Source organism: Lichenostomus cassidix, chromosome 3 (assembly GCF_008360975.1).
Source record: "Lichenostomus cassidix isolate B80296 chromosome 3, HeHo_3.0, whole genome shotgun sequence".
Lineage (NCBI taxonomy): Eukaryota > Metazoa > Chordata > Aves > Passeriformes > Meliphagidae > Lichenostomus > Lichenostomus cassidix.
Window position 1 is genome coordinate 18,097,213 of NC_139483.1, and position 18,227 is coordinate 18,115,439.

At 51.5% G+C, this 18,227-nt stretch overlaps 4 protein-coding genes across 6 annotated transcripts in view; 1 reads left to right on the forward strand and 3 right to left on the reverse strand.

Moving 5' to 3' along the window:
• Positions 1 to 981: 981 nt before the first annotated feature.
• LOC146439203 (acrosin-like) lies at positions 982 to 3,675 on the reverse strand. Of its 2 annotated transcripts, none has more exons than XM_085054778.1 (5): positions 3,540 to 3,675; positions 3,079 to 3,165; positions 2,518 to 2,789; positions 2,085 to 2,233; positions 982 to 1,643 (listed from the first exon to the last, which is right to left on the reverse strand). In XM_085054778.1, exons 1-5 carry the CDS (start codon positions 3,608 to 3,610, stop codon positions 1,458 to 1,460), a joined length of 765 nt encoding a protein of 254 aa, XP_084910904.1. In that variant the 5' UTR covers positions 3,611 to 3,675; the 3' UTR covers positions 982 to 1,457. The 2 variants fall into 2 exon arrangements, with proteins under 2 accessions (XP_084910904.1, XP_084910903.1); XM_085054777.1 differs by having other exon boundaries at positions 3,079 to 3,300.
• A 2,591-nt stretch (positions 3,676 to 6,266) lies between these two features.
• Positions 6,267 to 8,714, reverse strand: LOC146439204 (acrosin-like). Its single transcript, XM_085054780.1, has 5 exons — positions 8,515 to 8,714; positions 8,099 to 8,317; positions 7,525 to 7,790; positions 7,101 to 7,246; positions 6,267 to 6,652 (listed from the first exon to the last, which is right to left on the reverse strand). The coding sequence occupies exons 1-5, from the start codon at positions 8,583 to 8,585 to the stop codon at positions 6,479 to 6,481; spliced, it is 876 nt and encodes a 291-aa protein (XP_084910906.1). The 5' UTR covers positions 8,586 to 8,714; the 3' UTR covers positions 6,267 to 6,478.
• A 1,543-nt stretch (positions 8,715 to 10,257) lies between these two features.
• On the reverse strand, positions 10,258 to 13,070 carry LOC146439205 (acrosin-like). Its single transcript, XM_085054779.1, has 5 exons — positions 12,409 to 13,070; positions 11,957 to 12,169; positions 11,377 to 11,642; positions 10,952 to 11,097; positions 10,258 to 10,479 (listed from the first exon to the last, which is right to left on the reverse strand). The coding sequence occupies exons 1-5, from the start codon at positions 12,477 to 12,479 to the stop codon at positions 10,294 to 10,296; spliced, it is 882 nt and encodes a 293-aa protein (XP_084910905.1). The 5' UTR covers positions 12,480 to 13,070; the 3' UTR covers positions 10,258 to 10,293.
• A 2,548-nt stretch (positions 13,071 to 15,618) lies between these two features.
• Positions 15,619 to 18,227, forward strand: part of RAB3GAP2 (RAB3 GTPase activating non-catalytic protein subunit 2) — a 43,222-nt gene continuing 40,613 nt past the window's right edge. For both annotated transcript variants that reach the window (XM_085054764.1, XM_085054765.1), the window contains exon 1: positions 15,619 to 15,828. In XM_085054764.1, the coding sequence (XP_084910890.1) occupies positions 15,633 to 15,828 (196 nt within the window). In that variant the 5' untranslated portion in view covers positions 15,619 to 15,632. The remainder of the gene's footprint in view (positions 15,829 to 18,227) is intronic.

The following is an 18,227-nucleotide window of genomic DNA, read 5'->3' on the forward strand; positions in this document are numbered from 1 at the left end:
TCTGTATCATTGCATTTATTGTAATCTTTCTATGAAATTCTAACTCTGACCTGATATCTCACTCAAGGTATTTGTATGAAGTCCATTCCTCCTACTGGTTTACTTTCAAACCAGCACGGTAAGGTGGCCAAAGAGGAGCTGTGGAGGCCAGCGTAAGGCACAAGAATGAGGGGCTTGATTCTCTGCAGCACATTTCATTCTGTGTTCAAAGGCTTTTGGAGGTGGGCACAGGAAGGGTCTCCTGTATGACACAACAGGTGCTAGAGTGCCTGGGCACACACAAAAAGGGGTTGAAGTCCATTCTTAGCATACAAAAACAGGTTTCACATCCCTCATAGAGTTTGATGTGATGGGAAATATCTCTGGTATAGGTAGGGGACGCCTGCAGCTGAGGTTTTGCAAAACGGGGAGAAAATGCAATGGGCAGTAGAATTTTGCCAAGATGGAGCAATATGGTGGTTCCATTGGGAAGGTCTAAGCTGGTCTGCATGCTGGACACGGTAATGGCCAGGACTCAGGGAAAGGAGCACACCCAGTAACAGTTTGTGTCTGTGCAGCTGGCTCTTTGATTGCCCCTTCTGGCCATCTGCCAGCCTTATACAGCCCTCTCATCTTCCTCAATTCCTCCCTTTCTCTGCCCTTGTCTCTTCCCAAATAAGGAGCCAAGCCCAGGCATCTTTTCTCCCTAGCTCTCAGGTTGGCCCAGCCTGTGAACAGACTTGGTGTTGCAGCTGCTGTTGTCTCATTCACCTTAGCCTTCCATGGCCTTCCTGGTGTGCTCTGCTACTGTTCCTGCCGGCTTCCTCTACCCAGAATGATCCCAGCTCTTCCTTTGGGTATCTATGAAGTGTCACCACCTGGCAGGCACATCAATTCCCCATTACTACCCCTGAAATGTGGCTCTGCCTTAGGGCACTGGCACTCCTGTCAGGAGCCAGGAGTTTTCCTTTCCATGCTTAGGAATTTCCCAGGTCTGTTCCCTTAGCCCAGGCTCACACCAGGCCCTAAGCAACAGCCCATGTGCCTTAGAGCACCACCCCCAAAGTGTGTGCCTTGTTTTGTCCTATCCTCAGATTCCTAGGCTTGATGTGCCAGGTTCCTCCAGCCCATGGTGGCTCAGAGCACTCTCCTCTCTGAGCAGGCACTTTGGAGCCCTTTGGAGTCACTCTGTCCCTTTGTGCCTCACGGGTCTGCCCTCAGGCTCATTCTGCAGGTGCTGAGTGTGGCAGTCCTTGCCTTGCCCAGGAGTCAGAATTGCACTGGAAAGATGGTTCCCTGTGACCATAGGCAACTTTACTTCCACAACTATATTAACTCCAGAGCACACAGGAGAGGAGTGTGGGCGGGACGAAAGAGCCTTTGGGCATTGAGGCAGCCTTTGGATCCACAGGCATTGCCTCAGTACAAAATGGTCACAGTGCACTGCAGTGTGCCCTGGATCATGACCACCCTGCTCATCAAGAAGCATTTTCAAAATTCTCTGTGTCCATGCAGTTCAGGATCCAGTGGTAGAAGTGCTGAGTGGAGGAATAGACTCCAGGCCGCCTTGCTCTACCACAGCCTCTTCCCCAGCTGGTCACTCCGACGACCCACCAGTAGTCTGTATTGCTGTCTTGGCACATGAGAGGACCACCACTATCACCCTGCAGCAGAGCAGAGAGGATTAAGGTGGCGTTGGTGGCCCCTGTCAGCACTGGGTCTGCCACCTTCTTTCTCATAGCCCTTGCCAGAGTCGTATTCAGGGGCTGGAGCCTCAGAAGCCTGGATGTGAGTGGTATGAGGTCCTGTTAGGTAGGGCTCTCTCCTCTCTGCACAGGGTTCCTGGATATGCAGAGGATGGATGGTTGGCATCTGGACCTCTGGGCTGCCAAGAGTACTGGCTCAGCTTTCTGGGACAAGGGGGATCCTGGGCAAGCAGGTGTGGATGGGGAGTGTGAGGAAAGCCCCCACAGCAGTGGGAAGCTGGGGCTGGGAGTGTGACTGAGTGTCCAGGCAAAGCAGGTGCCAGGCTGTGTTGGGCAGTGCTGCCCAGGCTGCCCTCACTGCTGGGGGCTGAGTGGCTCGTGGCACTGAGTGGCTCCTACCTTGCAGGTGTCAATGGTGCCCTGTGGGTAACCAGCACACAAGTTGTAGGGGTGTATGCCTCCTGCATACCAGTAGCTGCTGTTGCAGAGCTGGAGATTTATGATGTTGACCTTGGCCTCCTGCAGGTGATCACTTGGTGTTTCTTGATCTGTGAGGAGAGAAAGAAATGGTCCACCAGGAGCTTCTTACCAGTTCTCCTCCCCTGTCTTGGGGGGTGGATCTCCTTCCCCAGGGCTTGATTTTGCTTCTGCAGAGGCACTGGAGCTCTGTGTCCCTGCTGCCTGCCTTTGGGGAGGGGGCCAGGCCCATCTCTGCAGTAGCATATGTCCCGTAGCCTGACTCCAGCTTTGGCATTTGCAATGGAGGAGCCCAAGCTGTCTCTCCAGTGACCTTAGCTTGCTCTGTGGGAAGAAGTCTGTCTTAAGAACTCACATTTTGCAGTGGTGGCACCCCAGCCAGCCACCCAGCAGTTATGCTGCTGTGACACAGACACTCCTAGAATAGGGTCGGCAACACAGGCCAGCTGGATGTAGGGGCTGCACTGGACAGGCTTGTTCAGTTGCAGCAAGGCAATGTCATAGCTCATGTCACGTCTCTTATAGTCTTCATGACACAGTAGCTTTTTAATCCGGCGCAGTTGTGCCCCAGGGCCCGGCTGACTCAACTGGGTGGCTCCAATCAGCACATACACCGAGTTGATGTTCCTGGAAGGCAGATGGAGAGAGGGCTGAGAGAGAGCAGAGCCATGCAACACAGTAGCCCAGCAGTTGCCAGGCCTCTGCTTGGCAAGGCAGAGAGGGAGCTCTGGCAGGTGTGAATGCCCTCTCAAGCAATGGGCTGGGGGAATGGTTAGCTGGATGTTGCTAGAAAGCATTGGCATGAGCCCAGGCATCTCCTGAGCAGTGTGGCAGCTGGGCTGACCAGGAGGTAAAGGAAGGGGGGAAGCAGGTGGTGCTGCAGACAGGGTACCTGCTGGTGCCTGCCCCTCCTTACATGATGAGGTCGAAGCAGTGGGCTGCTGTGAGGACCCAATCAGCTCTGATGAGAGACCCTCCACACACATGGTCTTTGCCTGGTATCCTGGAAAGCTGGATGCTGACCATCCAGGGCCATGCCCCTGTCTTGGCATCTCTGCCACCCACAACGCGTGTCATGCTGAAGTCATGACTCTTGTACCCAGTGTCAGACACCATGGGTCGGAGCCCGCAGGTCCCTCTGCAAGCAGAAAGTAATTTCCATGCTGCTCCATGGCCTGCTGCAGCTCAGGCTGAAGCTCAGCCCTCTGCCCTCCCCACAAGGGCTTGCACACACAGCAGGCCAGGGAAGCCCATGGGCTGTGTGTCTGTCCGTGCCAGCACCTGTCTGCTGGCAAGGAGCTGAGGGCTCCCCATGGCAGGTGGCAAGCTGTGGCCTGGTGTGGCCAATGCTCCCTCTCAGGGCCTGGGGACACTTACCCGCAGTTGTCCCATGTGCTGTGTGCGAGCCCAGCCGTGGCCAGCAGGATGAGGAGGCTGAGCCAATTCATGGCTGCCAGAGGCAAGTGTCAGCTGCAGGCACTGAGAGCTCCATACAGCAGCCATGGTTTCCTCAGTCCCAGTCCTGATGTCAGAGAGGGTTGGGTTCCATGTTCTGGGCTCTGCGGCCTGTGGCACAGGTGGGAGGGCCAACATCAAATCAAGGAAACACAGAATGGTTTGGGTTGGAAGGGACCTTGGAGATAATCTATCTCTGACCTCCTGCCATGGGAATGGAAGGATAGCTTGCACTAGACCAGGTTGTCCAGAGTGTCCAGACCTTGAAAGCAGTCCTTGAATGAACCCATTCCAGTGCCTCAACATCCTAACAGTCAGTAATTACTTCCCAAATTATTGACCCTCACAATCAATAATTACTTCCCAATACTTCATCTAAAGCTACCCTCTGTCACTCGAAAGCCATTGCCCCTTGTCCTGCCAGTGCCTGCCTTTTTAAAAAGGCTCTCTGCAGCTTCCTTTAGGCCCCTCTTCTTGAGGAATGAGGCAGTGCAGCCCCCGGGGCAGACAGCTGATGAGGAACCCATTTGGGGCAGCGTTGTGGGTGTGGAGCTGCAGTGCCAGCTGCAGATTGAGCTCTGGCTGGCAGGAGCCTGGGACCAGAGGCCATGAAGTGCCCACCCTTTGTATAAGGCAGGGCACAGGAAGCTGTGACACCAGCCAGGGGAATGGACACTGAGAGCTGCAGCAGCAGCCGGTGGCTCTTAATGGACCAAGACATGTGCAACTCTGCTGGGAGAATCCCAGGGTAGAGTGGGTACAGAAACCGGCTCTGAGTGGGTGAGAGTGGCATGTGTAGGGAATCCAAAAGGGCACTCATTGGCTCACTGGAGCCACCTGTGCCTCCTGAATGGTCACACAGGGGAGTTTCCTCAGTGCTTTGGCAGCCCAGATGGGACCCAAGAGCAGTTCTGCTGGAGCCTTACTTCTCCAAACATCCAACTGCTGGCAGTGGGTGAATTCATCTGGGACCTTTAGAGCAGGAATGAGCCAGAGGGGGAGTGTTACAATTCCGTGCAAAGATTCTGTGTAATTATAAGGGTGGATTTGAGCCTCTCTATTGTTGTGGCATTTGGTGCAGATTTGGTGAAATCATTGTGGAGAATGGGTGCACAGTGGGATCAGCCAAAGGCGGACACACAGAAGAATTGTGGAGGCTCCCCTAAGGTGTGAGGAGGAGGGGGTTGAGTTTCTCACCTAAGGCTTTTGGAGATGGGCACAGGGAGAGCCTTGTGTCCCTCGTACCACACAACAGGTGCAAGAGTCTCTGGGCACACACGGAAAGGGGTTGAAGTCCATTCCTGGCATGCAAAAAGGAGTTTCACATCCCTCGTGGTGTTTGACACAATGGGAGATATCCCTGGTTTAGGTGAGGAGATGCCCATGGCCAGGCAAAACTGGGAGAAATTGTTATGGGCAGCAGAATTTTGCCAAGATGGAACAATAAGGTTGAGCCAGGGCAACTGGGTGGCTCTAAGCTGGTCTGCTCACTGGGCAGGGAAATGGCCATCCCCAGCCTTGAGTGACAGTCATGCAGTCAGTGTCTTTTTTGAGCAGGCAGCTTCTGACTTCAGGAAATGTTTGAAGAAGTTTATGCCAGGGTGACAGGAACCCCTCCAGATGTGGGGTGGTTGTTCTCAGCACAGTCCATATGGATTCACACAAAGGGAAGGGAGCCACCTGCCGTGAGACAGGACTTCATTGGCCTGGAAGCCAAGAAAATGTACTTTGCACATCTTCCCCAAGGCATTCCAGGATCCTCTATCGTTTCTATCCTAGCCCACATTATTGAGGTTTGTATTATGGGGTGAATTTCTTCAGTATATAGAAGATTTGTTAATTAGCAAGTCGTGATAAGAAGTTTGTTTCCCATCCTGCGGTGATCATGTGCAGCACTCAAGCAAAGGAGCACACCCAGCAGCAGTTTGTGTCTGTGCAGCTGGCTCTTTGATTGCCCCTTCTGTCCATTTGCCATGCTTACACAGCCCTCTCATCTTCCTCAATTCCTCCCTTTCTCTGCCCTTGTCTCCTCCCAAATAAGGAGCCAAGCCCAAGCATCTTTTCCCCCTAGCTCCCAGGTTGGCCCAGCCTGTGAACAGACTTGGTGTTGCAGCTGCTGTTGTCTCGCTCACCTTAGCCTTCCATGGCCTTCCTGGTGTGCTCTGCTACTGTTCCTGCCAGCTTCCTCTCCCCAGAATGATCCCAGCTCTTCCTTTGGGTATCTATGAAGTGTCACCACCCGGCACATCAATGCCCCAGTACTACCCCTGAAATGTGGCTCTGCCTTAGGGCACTGGCACTCCTGTCAGGAGCCAGGAGTTTTCCTTTCCATTCTTGGGAGTTTCCCAGGTCTGTTCCCTTAGCCCAGGCTCACACCAGGCCCTAAGCAGCAGCCCATGTGCCTTAGAGCACCACCCCCAACGTGTGTGCCTTGTTTTGTCCTATCCTCAGATTCCTAGGCTTGATGTGCCAGGTTCCTCCAGCCCATGGTGGCTCAGAGCACTCTCCTCTCTGAGCAGGCCCTTTGGAGCCCTTTGGAGCCACTCTGTCCCTTTGTGCCCCACGGGTCTGCCCTTAGGCTCATTCTGCAGGTGCTGAGTGTGGCAGTCCTTGTCTTGCCCAGGAGTTAGAATTGCACTGAAAAGATGGTTCCATGTGAAAGAACATAAATAACTTTTATTTCAACAACTAAATCAACTCCAGTGTTTTCCTGCACACAGGAGAGGAATGTAGGCAGGACAGAGCAGGCTTTGGACACTGAGGCAGCCTTTGGTTCAGCAGACATTGCCCCAGCAGTGAACAGTCTCAGTGCACTGCAGTGTGCCCTGGATTCTGCCTGTCCTGCTGCTCAAGAAGCAGTTTCAACTGTATTTCAGGCCAATATGGGATAAAATCCAGTCATAGAAGTACTGAGTGGAGGTATAAATTCCAGGCCGCCTTGCTCTGGCACAGCCTCTTCCCCAGCTGGTCACTCCGACAATCCAGAAGTAGTCAGCGTTGTTTTCTTGGCACATGAGAGGACCACCACTGTCACCCTGAAGCAGAGCAGAGAGGATTAAGGGGCACTGGGGCTGTCTCCTTCTCCCCCACAGTCAATGCTAGAGCTGTATTCTGGGCACAACAACGACCTTTTCAGGTATTTAAACCTCCAAAATTTTGGCTACAAGCAGCTTGGGGTCCTGTTAGGTAGGGTGCCTTCCACAGAGGGCTCCTGGATGTGCAGAGGGTGGAGGTTTGGCACCTGGACCTCTGGGCTGCCAAGAGTACTGACCCAGCTTTCTGAGATCCCTGGGACAAGGGGGATCCTGGGCAAGCAAGTGTGGATGGGGAGTGTGAGGAAAGCCCCCACAGCAGTGGGAAGCTGGGGCTGGGAAGGTGACTGCGTGTCCAGGCAAAGCAGGTGCCAGGCTGTGTTGGGCAGTGCTGCCCAGGCTGCCCTCACTGCTGGGGGCTGAGTGGCTCGTGGCACTGAGTGGCTCCTACCTGGCAGGTGTCGATGGTGCCCTGTGGGTAACCAGCACACAAGTTGTGGGTGTGGATGGCCCCTGCATACCAGCGGCTGCTGTTACAGAGCTGGACATCGATGAGCTGGACCTTGGCTTCCTGTAGGACATCACTTGAGTTTAGCACTGTGAGCAGAGAAAAGAATCAGCCCCCAGGAGCTTCTTACCAGTTCTCCTCCACTGTCTTGGGGGGTGGATCTCATTCCCTAGGGCTTGGTTTTGCTTCTGCAGAGGCACTGGAGCTCTGTGTCCCTGCTGCCTGCCTTTGAAGAGTGGGACAGGCCTATCTCTGCAGGGGCATATGTCCTGCAGCCTGACTTTGGCCTCTGCTGTGGGGAAGCCCAAGCTGTCTCCCCAGTCTGCTGAGCTTGCTCAGCAGGCAGGACTCCCTCGTAGGAACTCACCTCCAGCAACAGTGGCACCCCAGCCAGCCACCCAGCAGTTTTGCATCTCTGCGAGGCTTAGAATGGGGTCAGCCACACAGCCTATCTGGATGTAGGGATTACACTTGACAGGCTTGTTCAGTTCCAGCAAGGCAATGTCATAGCTCTTGTTATTTTTATTATAGTTTTTGTGACGAATTAGCTTCTTAATTCGACGCAGTTGTGCCCCAGGGCCTGGTTTAGTCAGCTGGGTGGCCCCAATCACCAAATACACCATGCTGATTCTCCTGGAAGGCAGATGGAGAGAGGGCTGAGAGAGAGCAGAGCCATGCACTGCAGCAGCCCAGCAATTGCCTCTGCTTGGCAAGGCAGAGAGGGAGCAGTGTTCTGGTAGGTTAGAATGCCCTCTCAAGCAATGGGCTGGGGGAATGGTTAGCTGGATGCTGCTAGGAAGCATTGGCATGAGCCCAGGCTTCTCCTGAGCAGTGTGGCAGCTGGGCTGACTGAGAGGAAAGGGGATGGGAGTAGCAGGTGGTGCTGCTGAAGGGCACCTGCTGGTGTTGTGACAGTGTCCCCATTCCCTGCTCCTCCTTACCTGATGGGGTCAAAGCAGTGGGCTGCTGTGAGGACCCACTGTGCTGTGATGAGAGATCCACCGCACAGATGTCTTGTGCCTGGTATTGCGGGATGCTTAAGGCTGACCATCCAGGGCCAGGCCCCTGGCTTGGCATCTGCGCCACCCACGACGCGTGTCGTGTTGTCATCAGCCATGTACTCATAATCATACACCATGGGTCGGAGCCCACATATGCCTCTGCAAGCAGAAAGTCATTTCCATGCTGCTCCATGGCCTGCTGCAGCCCAGGCTGAAGCTCAGCCCTCTGACCTCCCCACAAGGGCTTGCACACACAGCACCTCGCTGCTGGCAAGGAGCTGAAGGCTCCCCATGGAATGGGGGAATCTGTGGCCTGGTGTTGCCCATGCTCCCTCTCAGGGCCTGGGGACACTTACCCGCAGTTGTCCCATGTGCTGTGTGCCAGCCCAGCCATGGCCAGCAGGACGAGGAGGCTGAGCCAATTCATGGCTGCCAGAGGCACATGTCAGCTGCAGGCACTGAGAGCTCCGTACAGCAGCACAGCTGCAGTTGCAGTGTCTGCAGCAGCCTCTCTGCCCTCACCCCCATGGCTGATGTCACAGAGGAGTGGGTTCCATGTTCTGGGTACTGTGGCCTGTGGTATGGGTGCCCACATGGGGAATGACAACACTGAATCAAGGAGCCATAGAATGTTTTGAGTTGCAAAGGACCTTGGAGATCATCTAGCTCTGACCTCCTGCCATGGGGAGGTAGAGACAGCTTACACTAGACCAGGTTGTCCAGAGCTCGGCTCAGAAGTTGTCCGTGAACACTTTGAGGGATGGGATATTCACAACTGCTTGGGGCAACCCATGGCAATATCTCAGCACCCTCACAGTCAATAATTACTTCCCAATATCTCATCTAAAGCTACCCTCTGTCACTCGAAAGCCATTGCCCCTTGTCCTATAGCTACCTGCCCTTGTAAGAAGGCTCTCTGCAGCTTCCTTTAGGCCCCCCTTCTTGAGGAATGAGGCAGTGCAGCCCCCGGGGCAGGCAGCTGATGAGGAACCCATTTGGGGCAGCATTGTGGGTGTGGAGCTGCAGTGCCAGCTGCAGATTGAGCTCTGGCTGGCAGGAGCCTGGGACCTGAGGCCATGAAGTGCCCAACCTTTGTATAAGGCAGGGCACAGGAAGCTGTGACACCAGCCAGGGGCATGGACACTGAGAGCTGCAGCAGCAGCTGGTGCCTCTTTATGGAACAAGACATGTGCAACTCTGCTGGGAGAATCCCAGGGTGGAGTGGGTACAGAAACCCCACTCTGACTGGTTGAGTGGCATGTGTAGGGAATCAAACACGGCACCTATTGGCTCGCTAGAGTCACCCGTGCCTCCTGAATAGTCACACAGGGAAATTTCCTCAGACTTTGGCAGCCCAGATGGGACCCAAAGGCAATACTGCTGGAGCATCTGTGAACAGTCTTGGTGTTGCAGCTGCTGTTGTCTCACTCACCTTAGCCTTCTCTGGCCTTCCTGGTGTGCTCTCCTACTGTTCCTGCCGGCTTCCTCTCCCCAGAATGATCCCAGCTCTTCCTTTGGGTATCTATGAAGTGTCACCACCTGGCACATCAATGCCCCATTACTACCCCTGAAATGTGGCTCTGCCTTAGGGCACTGGCACTCCTGTCAGGAGCCAGGAGTTTTCCTTTCCATGCTTAGGAGTTTCCCAGGTCTGTTCCCTTAGCCCAGGCTCACACCAGGCCCTAAGCAACAGCCTATGTGCCTTAGAGCACCATCCCCAAAGTGTGTGCCTTGTTTTGTCCTATCCTCAGATTCCTAGGCTTGATGTGCCAGGTTCCTCCAGCCCATGGTGGCTCAGAGCACTCTCCTCTCTGAGCAGGCACTTTGGAGCCCTTTGAAGCACATATGTCCCTTTGTGTTCCATCAGTCTGCCCTCAGGCACATTCTTCAGGTGCTGAGTGTGGCAGTCCTTGCCTTGCCCAGGAGCCAAATTGCACTGAAAAGGTGATTCCCTGAGAGCACAGGCAACTTTACTTCCACAACTATATTAACTCCAGTGTTTGCCTGTACACAGGCAACTATGTGCAGGACAGAGCAGGTTTTGGTACCGAGGCTGCCTTTGGATTGGCAGGCATTGCCCCAGTGGAAACAGTCAGTGCACAGAAGCGCTCCCTGGATTCTGCCTGTCCTGCTGCTCAAGAAGTAGTTTCAAATGGGCTCATGCCCATCTGGGCCAGAATCCAGTCATAGAAGTATTGAGTGGAGGTGTAGACTCCGGGCAGATTTGCTCTGGCACAGCCTTCTCCCCAGCTGGTCACTCCGACGACCCACCAGTATTCAGCGTTGTTGTCTTGGCACATGAGAGGACCACCACTGTCACCCTGCAGCAGAGCAGAGAGGATTAAGGCAGGGTTGGTGGCCCCTGCCAGCCCTGGGGCTGTTTCCTTCTCTCCCACAGCCCATGTCAGAGCTATAGTCTGGGCAGAGCAAGTCTGGGCCCCTGCTCAGGGGCTGGGGCCTCCAGAAGCTTGGTTGTGAGAAGCTTGGGGTCCTGTAAGGTAAGGCTCTCTCCTCTCTGCCAGATCCAGGGGGCTCCTGGATATGCAGAGGATGGATGATCTGTACCTCTGGGCTGCCAAGAGCACTGACCCAGCTTTCTGGGACAAGGGGGATCCTGGGCAAGCAGGTGTGGATGGGGAGTGTGAGGAAAGCCCCCACAGCAGTGGGAAGCTGGGGCTGGGAAGGTGACTGAGTGTCCAGGCAAAGCAGGTGCCAGGCTGTGTTGGGCAGTGCTGCCCAGGCTCCCCTCACTGCTATGGGGCTGAGTAGCTCATGGCACTGAGTGGCTCCTACCTGGCAGGTGTCGATGGTGCCCTGTGGGTAACCAGCACACAAGTTGTAGGGGTGGATGGCCCCTGCATACCAGTGGCTGCTGTTGCAGAGCTGGAGATCAATGAGCTGGACCTTGGCCTCCTGCAAGTGATCACTTGTTTCTTGATCTGTGAGCAGAGAAAAGAAATGAGCACTCAGCAGCTTCTTACCAGTTCTCCTCTCCTTTCTTGGGCGGTGGATCTCCTTCCCTAGGGCTTGATTTTGCTTCTGCAGAGGCACTGGAGCACTGTGTCCCTGCTGCCTGCCTTTGGGGAGCGGGACAGGCCCATCTCTGCAGAGTTGCACATCCCACAGCCTGACTTTGGCCTCTGCTGTGGCGAAGATCAAGCTGTCTCCCCAGTGCGCTGAGCTTGCTCTGGCGGCAGAAGTCCCCCTTGGGAACTCACCTATTTCACTCGTTGCACCCCAGCCAGCAATCCAGCAGTTTTGCAGCTCTGAGACTCTTAGGACAGGGTCAGCCACACAGGCCAGCTGGATGTAAGGGCTGCAGTCTACAGGCTCGTCCAATTCCAGAAGGGCAATGTCGTTACTTATATCATGTCTCTTATAGCTTTCATGTCGAAATAGCTTCTTAATTCTTCGCTTTTGTGCCCCAGGACCTGGTTGACTCAACTGGGTGGCCCCAATCAGCACATACATCACGCTGACCTTCCTGGAAGGCAAATGGAGAGAGGACTGAGGGAGAGCAGAGCCATGCACTGCAGCAGCCCAGCAATTGCCAGGCCTCTGCTTGGCAAGGCAGAGAGGGAGCAGTGCTCCGGCAGGTGTGAATGCCCTCTCAAGCAATGGGCTGGGGGAATGGTTAGCTGGATGCTGCTAGGAAGCATTGGCATGAGCCCAGGCTTCTCCTGAGCAGTGTGGCAGCTGGGCTGACTGAGAGGAAAGGGGATGGGAGTAGCAGGTGGTGCTGCTGACAGGGCACCTGCTGGTGTTGTGACAATGTCCCCATTCCTTGCTCCTCCTTACTTGATCTTGTCAAAGCAGTGGGCTGCTGTGAGGACCCACTCTGTATTGATGAGGGATCCTCCACACCAATGCCCCAGGTCCAACCCAGGATGCTGAATGCTGACCATCCAGGGCCAGGCCCCTGCCACGGCACCTGTTCCTCCCACGATGCGTGTCATGCCGTAGTCATGAGGTATGTAGTCAGACACTATGGGTCGGAGGCCACAAGTCCATCTGCAGGCAGGAATTAATTTCCATGCTTTGGCTCAGGCTGAAGCTCAGCCCTCTGCCCTCCCCCCAGGGGCTTGCACACACAGCGCCTGGCCAGGGAAGCACATGAGCTGTGTGTCTGTCCATGCCAGTACCTGGCTGCTGGCAAGGAGTTGAGGCTTCCCCTTGGCCCATGGGAATCTGTGGCCAGGCCACAGGGACAAGCAGGCCCTGGCTCCCTTACAGGGCTTGGGGCCACTTACCCACAGGTGTTCTGTATGCTGTGGGATAGCCTGGCTGCAGCCAGCAGGACGAGGAGGCCGAGCCAATTCATGGCTGCCAGTGGCACGTGTCAGCTGCAGGCACTGAGAGCTCTGTGCAGCAGCACAGCCACAGTCAAAGTGCCCACAGCAGCCTCTCTGCCCTCACCCCCATGGCTGATGTCACAGAGGGGTGGGTTCCTTATTCTGGGTGCTTTCGCCTGTGGCATGGGAGCCCGCTCAGGGAGAGGCAATATTGAATCAAGGAGGCACGGAATGGTTTGGGTTGAAGTGACCTTGGTGATCATCTAGCTCTGACCCCCTGCTATGGGCATGGAGGGATAACTTGCACTAAACCAGGTTGTCCAGAGCCTGGCTTAGAAACTTGTCGTCAAACGCTTTTTGGGATGGGGCAACCACAGCTGCTCTGGGGAACCTCTGCCAGTGCCTCAATACTCTCACAGTCAAGAATTTCTGCCTACTGTCTAATCTAAATCTCTAATCTCTCTCTGATTTTGAAGCTTTTCCCTCCAGTAATTTCTTAGGTTGACCCTAAACAAATCACTACCTGCATTTCATAAAGTTGAAATCTGTATGTAGCCTAATTACAGATTTTTGGAAACCACATTAAGGCCTTTGATCATCAGGACCTATGTCAGTGCAAATTATTGTTCTTACTGGAAATGTATAGTTAATTTTGGATATTAAATGTTTATCTGAATATCTTTAAGAACTTTGCTTAAAATTATGGTAGATGTTTTTCAAAGTAGTTTTGTTTTCTATAGACATCCATATACGTATAATGAATGTTTAAAAATTAGTAACTATTGGAGTCATAGCAAACACACAAAGGTTTATTCAGCAGCCAAAGTGTTAATATGAGTTAATGTGTTCTCAAGACTGTCTTGAAATATCAGCTTATTAGCTGAATTATTCATTACCTTATTTTATGCTTTCATTGGAATCTTGGCAGTTTGTAACTTGACTTCCTTGTGTACAGCAAACCAGGCAGGGACATGATGGTCTTACACTGTTCACTAGTCTCTAATGAAGAAAGTTTTCGTAATGTGATGAACACTACACTAAATAATGACCAACCATGTTGTTAATTTAATTTCTTGCATACTCTTTTTTCATTCACATAACATTACTAGTGACTGTGCATGTTACAGTTCTAAAATGTCAATTAATATGTTTTTCCCTACAGGCTTTATGAGTTTAATTAGAGCATCTGCAAATTCACTATCCATTCCTCTCAACTCTTCCCACACTGTGACCTTGTGTTTGAAGAGTATCCTTCCTATTGCTCCACATCATGTAATTCTATCCCCATTTGGAAAAAACAGGATCAAACAACTCTGTATTCAATAACCACAGGATTATTCATCTGCTTAAATTCAAGTCTAACCTGTGCATTGCCTGAGGAGCCACAGATTTGAAATGTAAACACAAAATGTTCCTGTAGTTGCCAAGGGCAAAATTGTTATTTAGCCCTGATTACTTGTCCTGGGTACAGAGGAAAAGACAGGTGGCATTTCTGGCACTGTTTAATTCAGTATCACCCACCTCATTGCAGGGCTGGGGTTTCAGCAGGCAATCCAGGGTACTGGAAGCAGAAAGCTCTGTCTTTTTTCCAGACTCATGGAAGGGGTCGGGACTGTGTGGCTGCTCAGCACTGAGATAAATCTGCCATGGCCACTGTAGAGCCCCATTGCTGCCACCTCAAGTGTTTTTATATAAAATGAATTATTTATTATGACATATTATTAGATTAAAGATCTTAACCAGAATTATTTCACAGTATGAAAGTTAAAAGTACTAGTAGTGTATAGTACAGGACAGTATAGTGCACTATATCAAAGCTAGCAAAAAGAAACAATGCCAGGCTCTCTCTCTTCAGCAAGTGTTTCTTCCATGCTGAATACCCTCTTGTGGTTATCGCCTCTTATATGCCCTCTTTTATTGATATTGAGTTTATTACAAGTTTTTCAGTAAAATTGTGATTCCTGCTTGTGGTCCCTCCTATAGTGTTGTCCCTTGTTGGAAGGGGGTGGAGGAAGACATGCAGCTTTGTTGGAGTTAACTTTCCTGCTGGGTTTTAAACCAGTACATCACTGCAACAAAATAGAACAGCTGAAGACATTAAAAAGTTGTCAGAGTAAGTTAAAGCCAGCTTCTTTGCAAATCTCACAAGAGATTTTCTGGAGTTTATAACTTATTACAATGTGTGTCTTTAGGACAATCCAACTGGAGCCCACTTGGGCATAAAAAGTTCTGTTAGTAAAAATTCCTTTAGTCTTAGAGGATATTTAAAGACCATGTAGAAGATGTAGACCACTAACCAAACTTGCAGAATAACTTGGACCTCTCAGTCACTTCTGCTTTTAGTGACTCAAGACATATATTACTGTCTATCACATGAAAGAGCCCTGTGTGAAAACTAGAATTCTTACATACATACACACACACACATATATACATATATAGGCTGGGCAAATAGGATCTATTAAAAAAACTTGTCAAGTCTTATGCACAGGGGAATTTGTATTTGTTTGGGGCCCAGGAAACATCCCTTGGTGTTCTTCCCAAGCCTTCTTTTTTCTCCTTATGGGAAGAGGAGGTTTTGGAGCCCATGGGTCAGCTGTCAGCATTGTACTGAGGCTGCTCCACAGCAAATCTCACTCATCATAATCACCGCTGTCACTCACATGCCTCAGTGCCCAGAGGAGGAATAGAAACGGGTTGCCATTAAATGTAAATAAAAGCTTTGTATTTGCAAGAGCAATTAAGACTGAAAGAAACTCTCTTCTCGCTAACCATTAGAGGTGTTTTCTGTTCATCAGAATAACATGGGTGTTTTGGGTTGTGCTGGTTCATCATTCGGCCTGAATGGTGACATCCAGCTGAGGGAGCTGGGGCTGTTTAGCCTGGAAAAAAGGAGATTCAGGCGTGACCTATCGCTCTCTGCAGACACCTGAGAGGAGGCTGTACGAAGGTGGGCGACGGCCTCTTTTCCCAGGCAACCAGCAACAGGACAAGAGGAAATGGCCTCAAGCTGCAGCAGCAGGACTCGAAGCCGGACACGGAGAGGAATTTCCTCACAGAAAAGTGTGATTAAACATGGGAATAGGCTGCCCAGGGGGCGGTGCAGCCAGCGCTCCCTCCCTCAGCACCTCCCCTTCAGTCCCGCTCGCCCCACCCGCATTGCCGTGGCACCGGAGCGGCGCATGCGGCATGCCGGGGCCGCGCCGGGCCGAGGGAAGTGCCCGAGCGTTTCCGGGTTGGGTGGCGGCGGCACCACCGGCACCGGGAGCATGTCCTGCGCCCTCGTCCCCTTCGGCCACTTCCAGGACCTGGAGCTGGCCCGCGACTTCCTGTGCCCGCACCGCCGCCAGGGCAGCGCCGCGGCCGGCAAGGAGAGCGGTGAGTCCGGCCCCCGGTGCGGGGCCGCTGGGGCCCGGCGCGCCTGGCGGGGCTGTGCCCGCCGCCCCTGCGGAGCTCTTCGGCCGCGGCACTGTCCCTGCGGCCCCGGGCTCGCTCGGCCCCTCGCTGCCACCCCCCTGCCCGCTCGCGGCTGGCCCTGCTAGCCGAGCTCCTGCGCTAAAGGGCGGGTGTCTCGCTGTAGCTGCCACATCTTCACCTGCAAGGTCAGGTTTTCCTGGCGTCCAGAACTTGCAGGTGTCCAGCTGTTCTCGAGTGTCACTCCTTATCCCGCAGTGTGGCGGTGAAGTTCTTTGGCCGCTGGCCCAGCCTGCCCCAAACTTTAAAAGTTTGTAAGTTTCTTGCTGAGAGTGCAGTTGTCTGAAGGCGCTCTCATAAAGACAACGCACGTTGTGCATGCAAGTTTATCTAAGAATGCAAAACTGAAAGTATGCTAAGGTTGAGCTTGGCAGCTTAAATTGAGAGACAGCAAATCTTAAAGCAAGTACAGTGTGTAGTTGTGGACCAGGTTTCTGTTGTGTGAGGCAGTGCACAGTGCACGCTGAGCTGCCTGACACACCAGCTGTGTTCTCAACAGATCCATGCCCGGGATAGACAGCACAGGGAACTGAAACACTGTTTCATGTATTTGTTACTGCCTCAGTGTGTTAACTGTACACTGTGTGTGCGTATATATCTATATCTATCTATCTATCTCTCTATATGTATATGTACATACCCCCTGTATGTACTAACTGAATCTGGCTGATGTTTTTTGCTTTCTGGCAACAGTAGGGAAGGAAAGTGTTTGAAGAGGTTAGTGAGGATGCTTGTAGAAATCCTCACAGCTGTAAACAGAGCTTTGAGAGAAAACGTCAAGGTGCTTTTAAAAAAAAGCTTAAAATGTCTGTGGGGGAATTAAAAGAGGGGAGATCATAGGATGGTTTGTGTTGGAAGTGACCTTTAAAGTTAATCTAGTCCAACCCCCCTACCATCAGCAGGGACACTTTCCACCAGACCAGGCTGTTTAAAGCCCCATCCAGTCTGCCTTTGAACACTTCCAGGGATGGGGCATCCACAGCTTCTCTGAGCAACCTGTTCTAGTGCCTCATCTTCTTTGTTATTAAAAAAAAAAATCCTAATATACAATATAAATCCACTCTCTTCCTGTTTAAAACCATTGATCCTTGTCCCGTAATTACAGATCCTGTTAGAAAGTTGACACAACAGCTGTTAGAAAACTTTTAAAAGTACATTATATGTTCAGCTAGCTAATGTTGCCACTAAAACTTCTGTGTGCAAAACTTCTGGTAGAAAAGAGTTTTCTGCTGCTGCTTGTTCTTTAATAGTTCTCTGAAAATGCATAACAGGTTCCATATGGCTTTTTTTTTTTGGTATTATGTGTATCTAAAGGAGGAATTCTGGAAGCAGAAGGCTCCCATTAGTATCTCTTGAATTCTGAAGATAAAAGCAAAGTATTGGAATGTGTTTGTGTTTCCAAAAGTACGTGTTGAAAGAAATTAAAATATTTTTCTCGTATTTGATGGTGCATGAGAGGCGTTTGTGTAAAATAACTTGGGTATTTTATTGGAGTGGATTTATCAAATGGCAGCCATAAGGAGAGAAAATATTTAGTATGTTTTAATACTACCAAAATGACAGTAGCAAAGAAGATGGCATGTTCCAAAATGTGCTGCTGTTCCATTTTAATGAGTGGGCTGTATTCTGGACTATTTTTGCATTTGCTTATTCAGTCATTGAGGCAGAAACGAGTGTTTTTCAAAATAATGCTCGTTAGATTCATTGAAATCTTTTGGATTTGTGCCTGTAATTTTTTTGCTACCACAGCTGTTTTCATGGTTCAGGATAAATAAGTATAAATGTCAGCAAGTGAGAGTTTCCAAAGTGGTTTAGACATAAGATTGTAACTTAGTGATTTTGAAGCAGAAATTCTTAGTGCATATGTGCTTGACAAGGGAGAAGTGCTGCTGCAACTTGCAGAGGTACCTTAAATTAGAAGTGAGTAAATTGTGAAAGTATCCTGAGTTAGAAAAAGCTGTGTGGAACCGGAGACTGTTTTCCGGTTAGGCTTTTCCTTCAATTCTGTTTTGCTGCTGCTTTGTGCTGTGACAGCTGAGCAGCCAAAGCTGCAGGGCTGTTTTGTAACTCGGGCTGAGATCAGAGGGTCTGGATCCTGCAGTTTCCGCCTGTCTCCTGGTCACCCACAGTCCTTGCTTGGGTTGGAAATACTTAATTCAATTTTTCATTCTCTCTTCCTTTGCTTTTTTTTCACCTATACACTAATCCATTCATTTTCTTAGACAGCAAGCGACCTGCTGCACGGCAGTCTGAAATTGCTCCCTTTTCTCTTAGGTGGTTGCTGTGTACCTTGGCTGTTACAC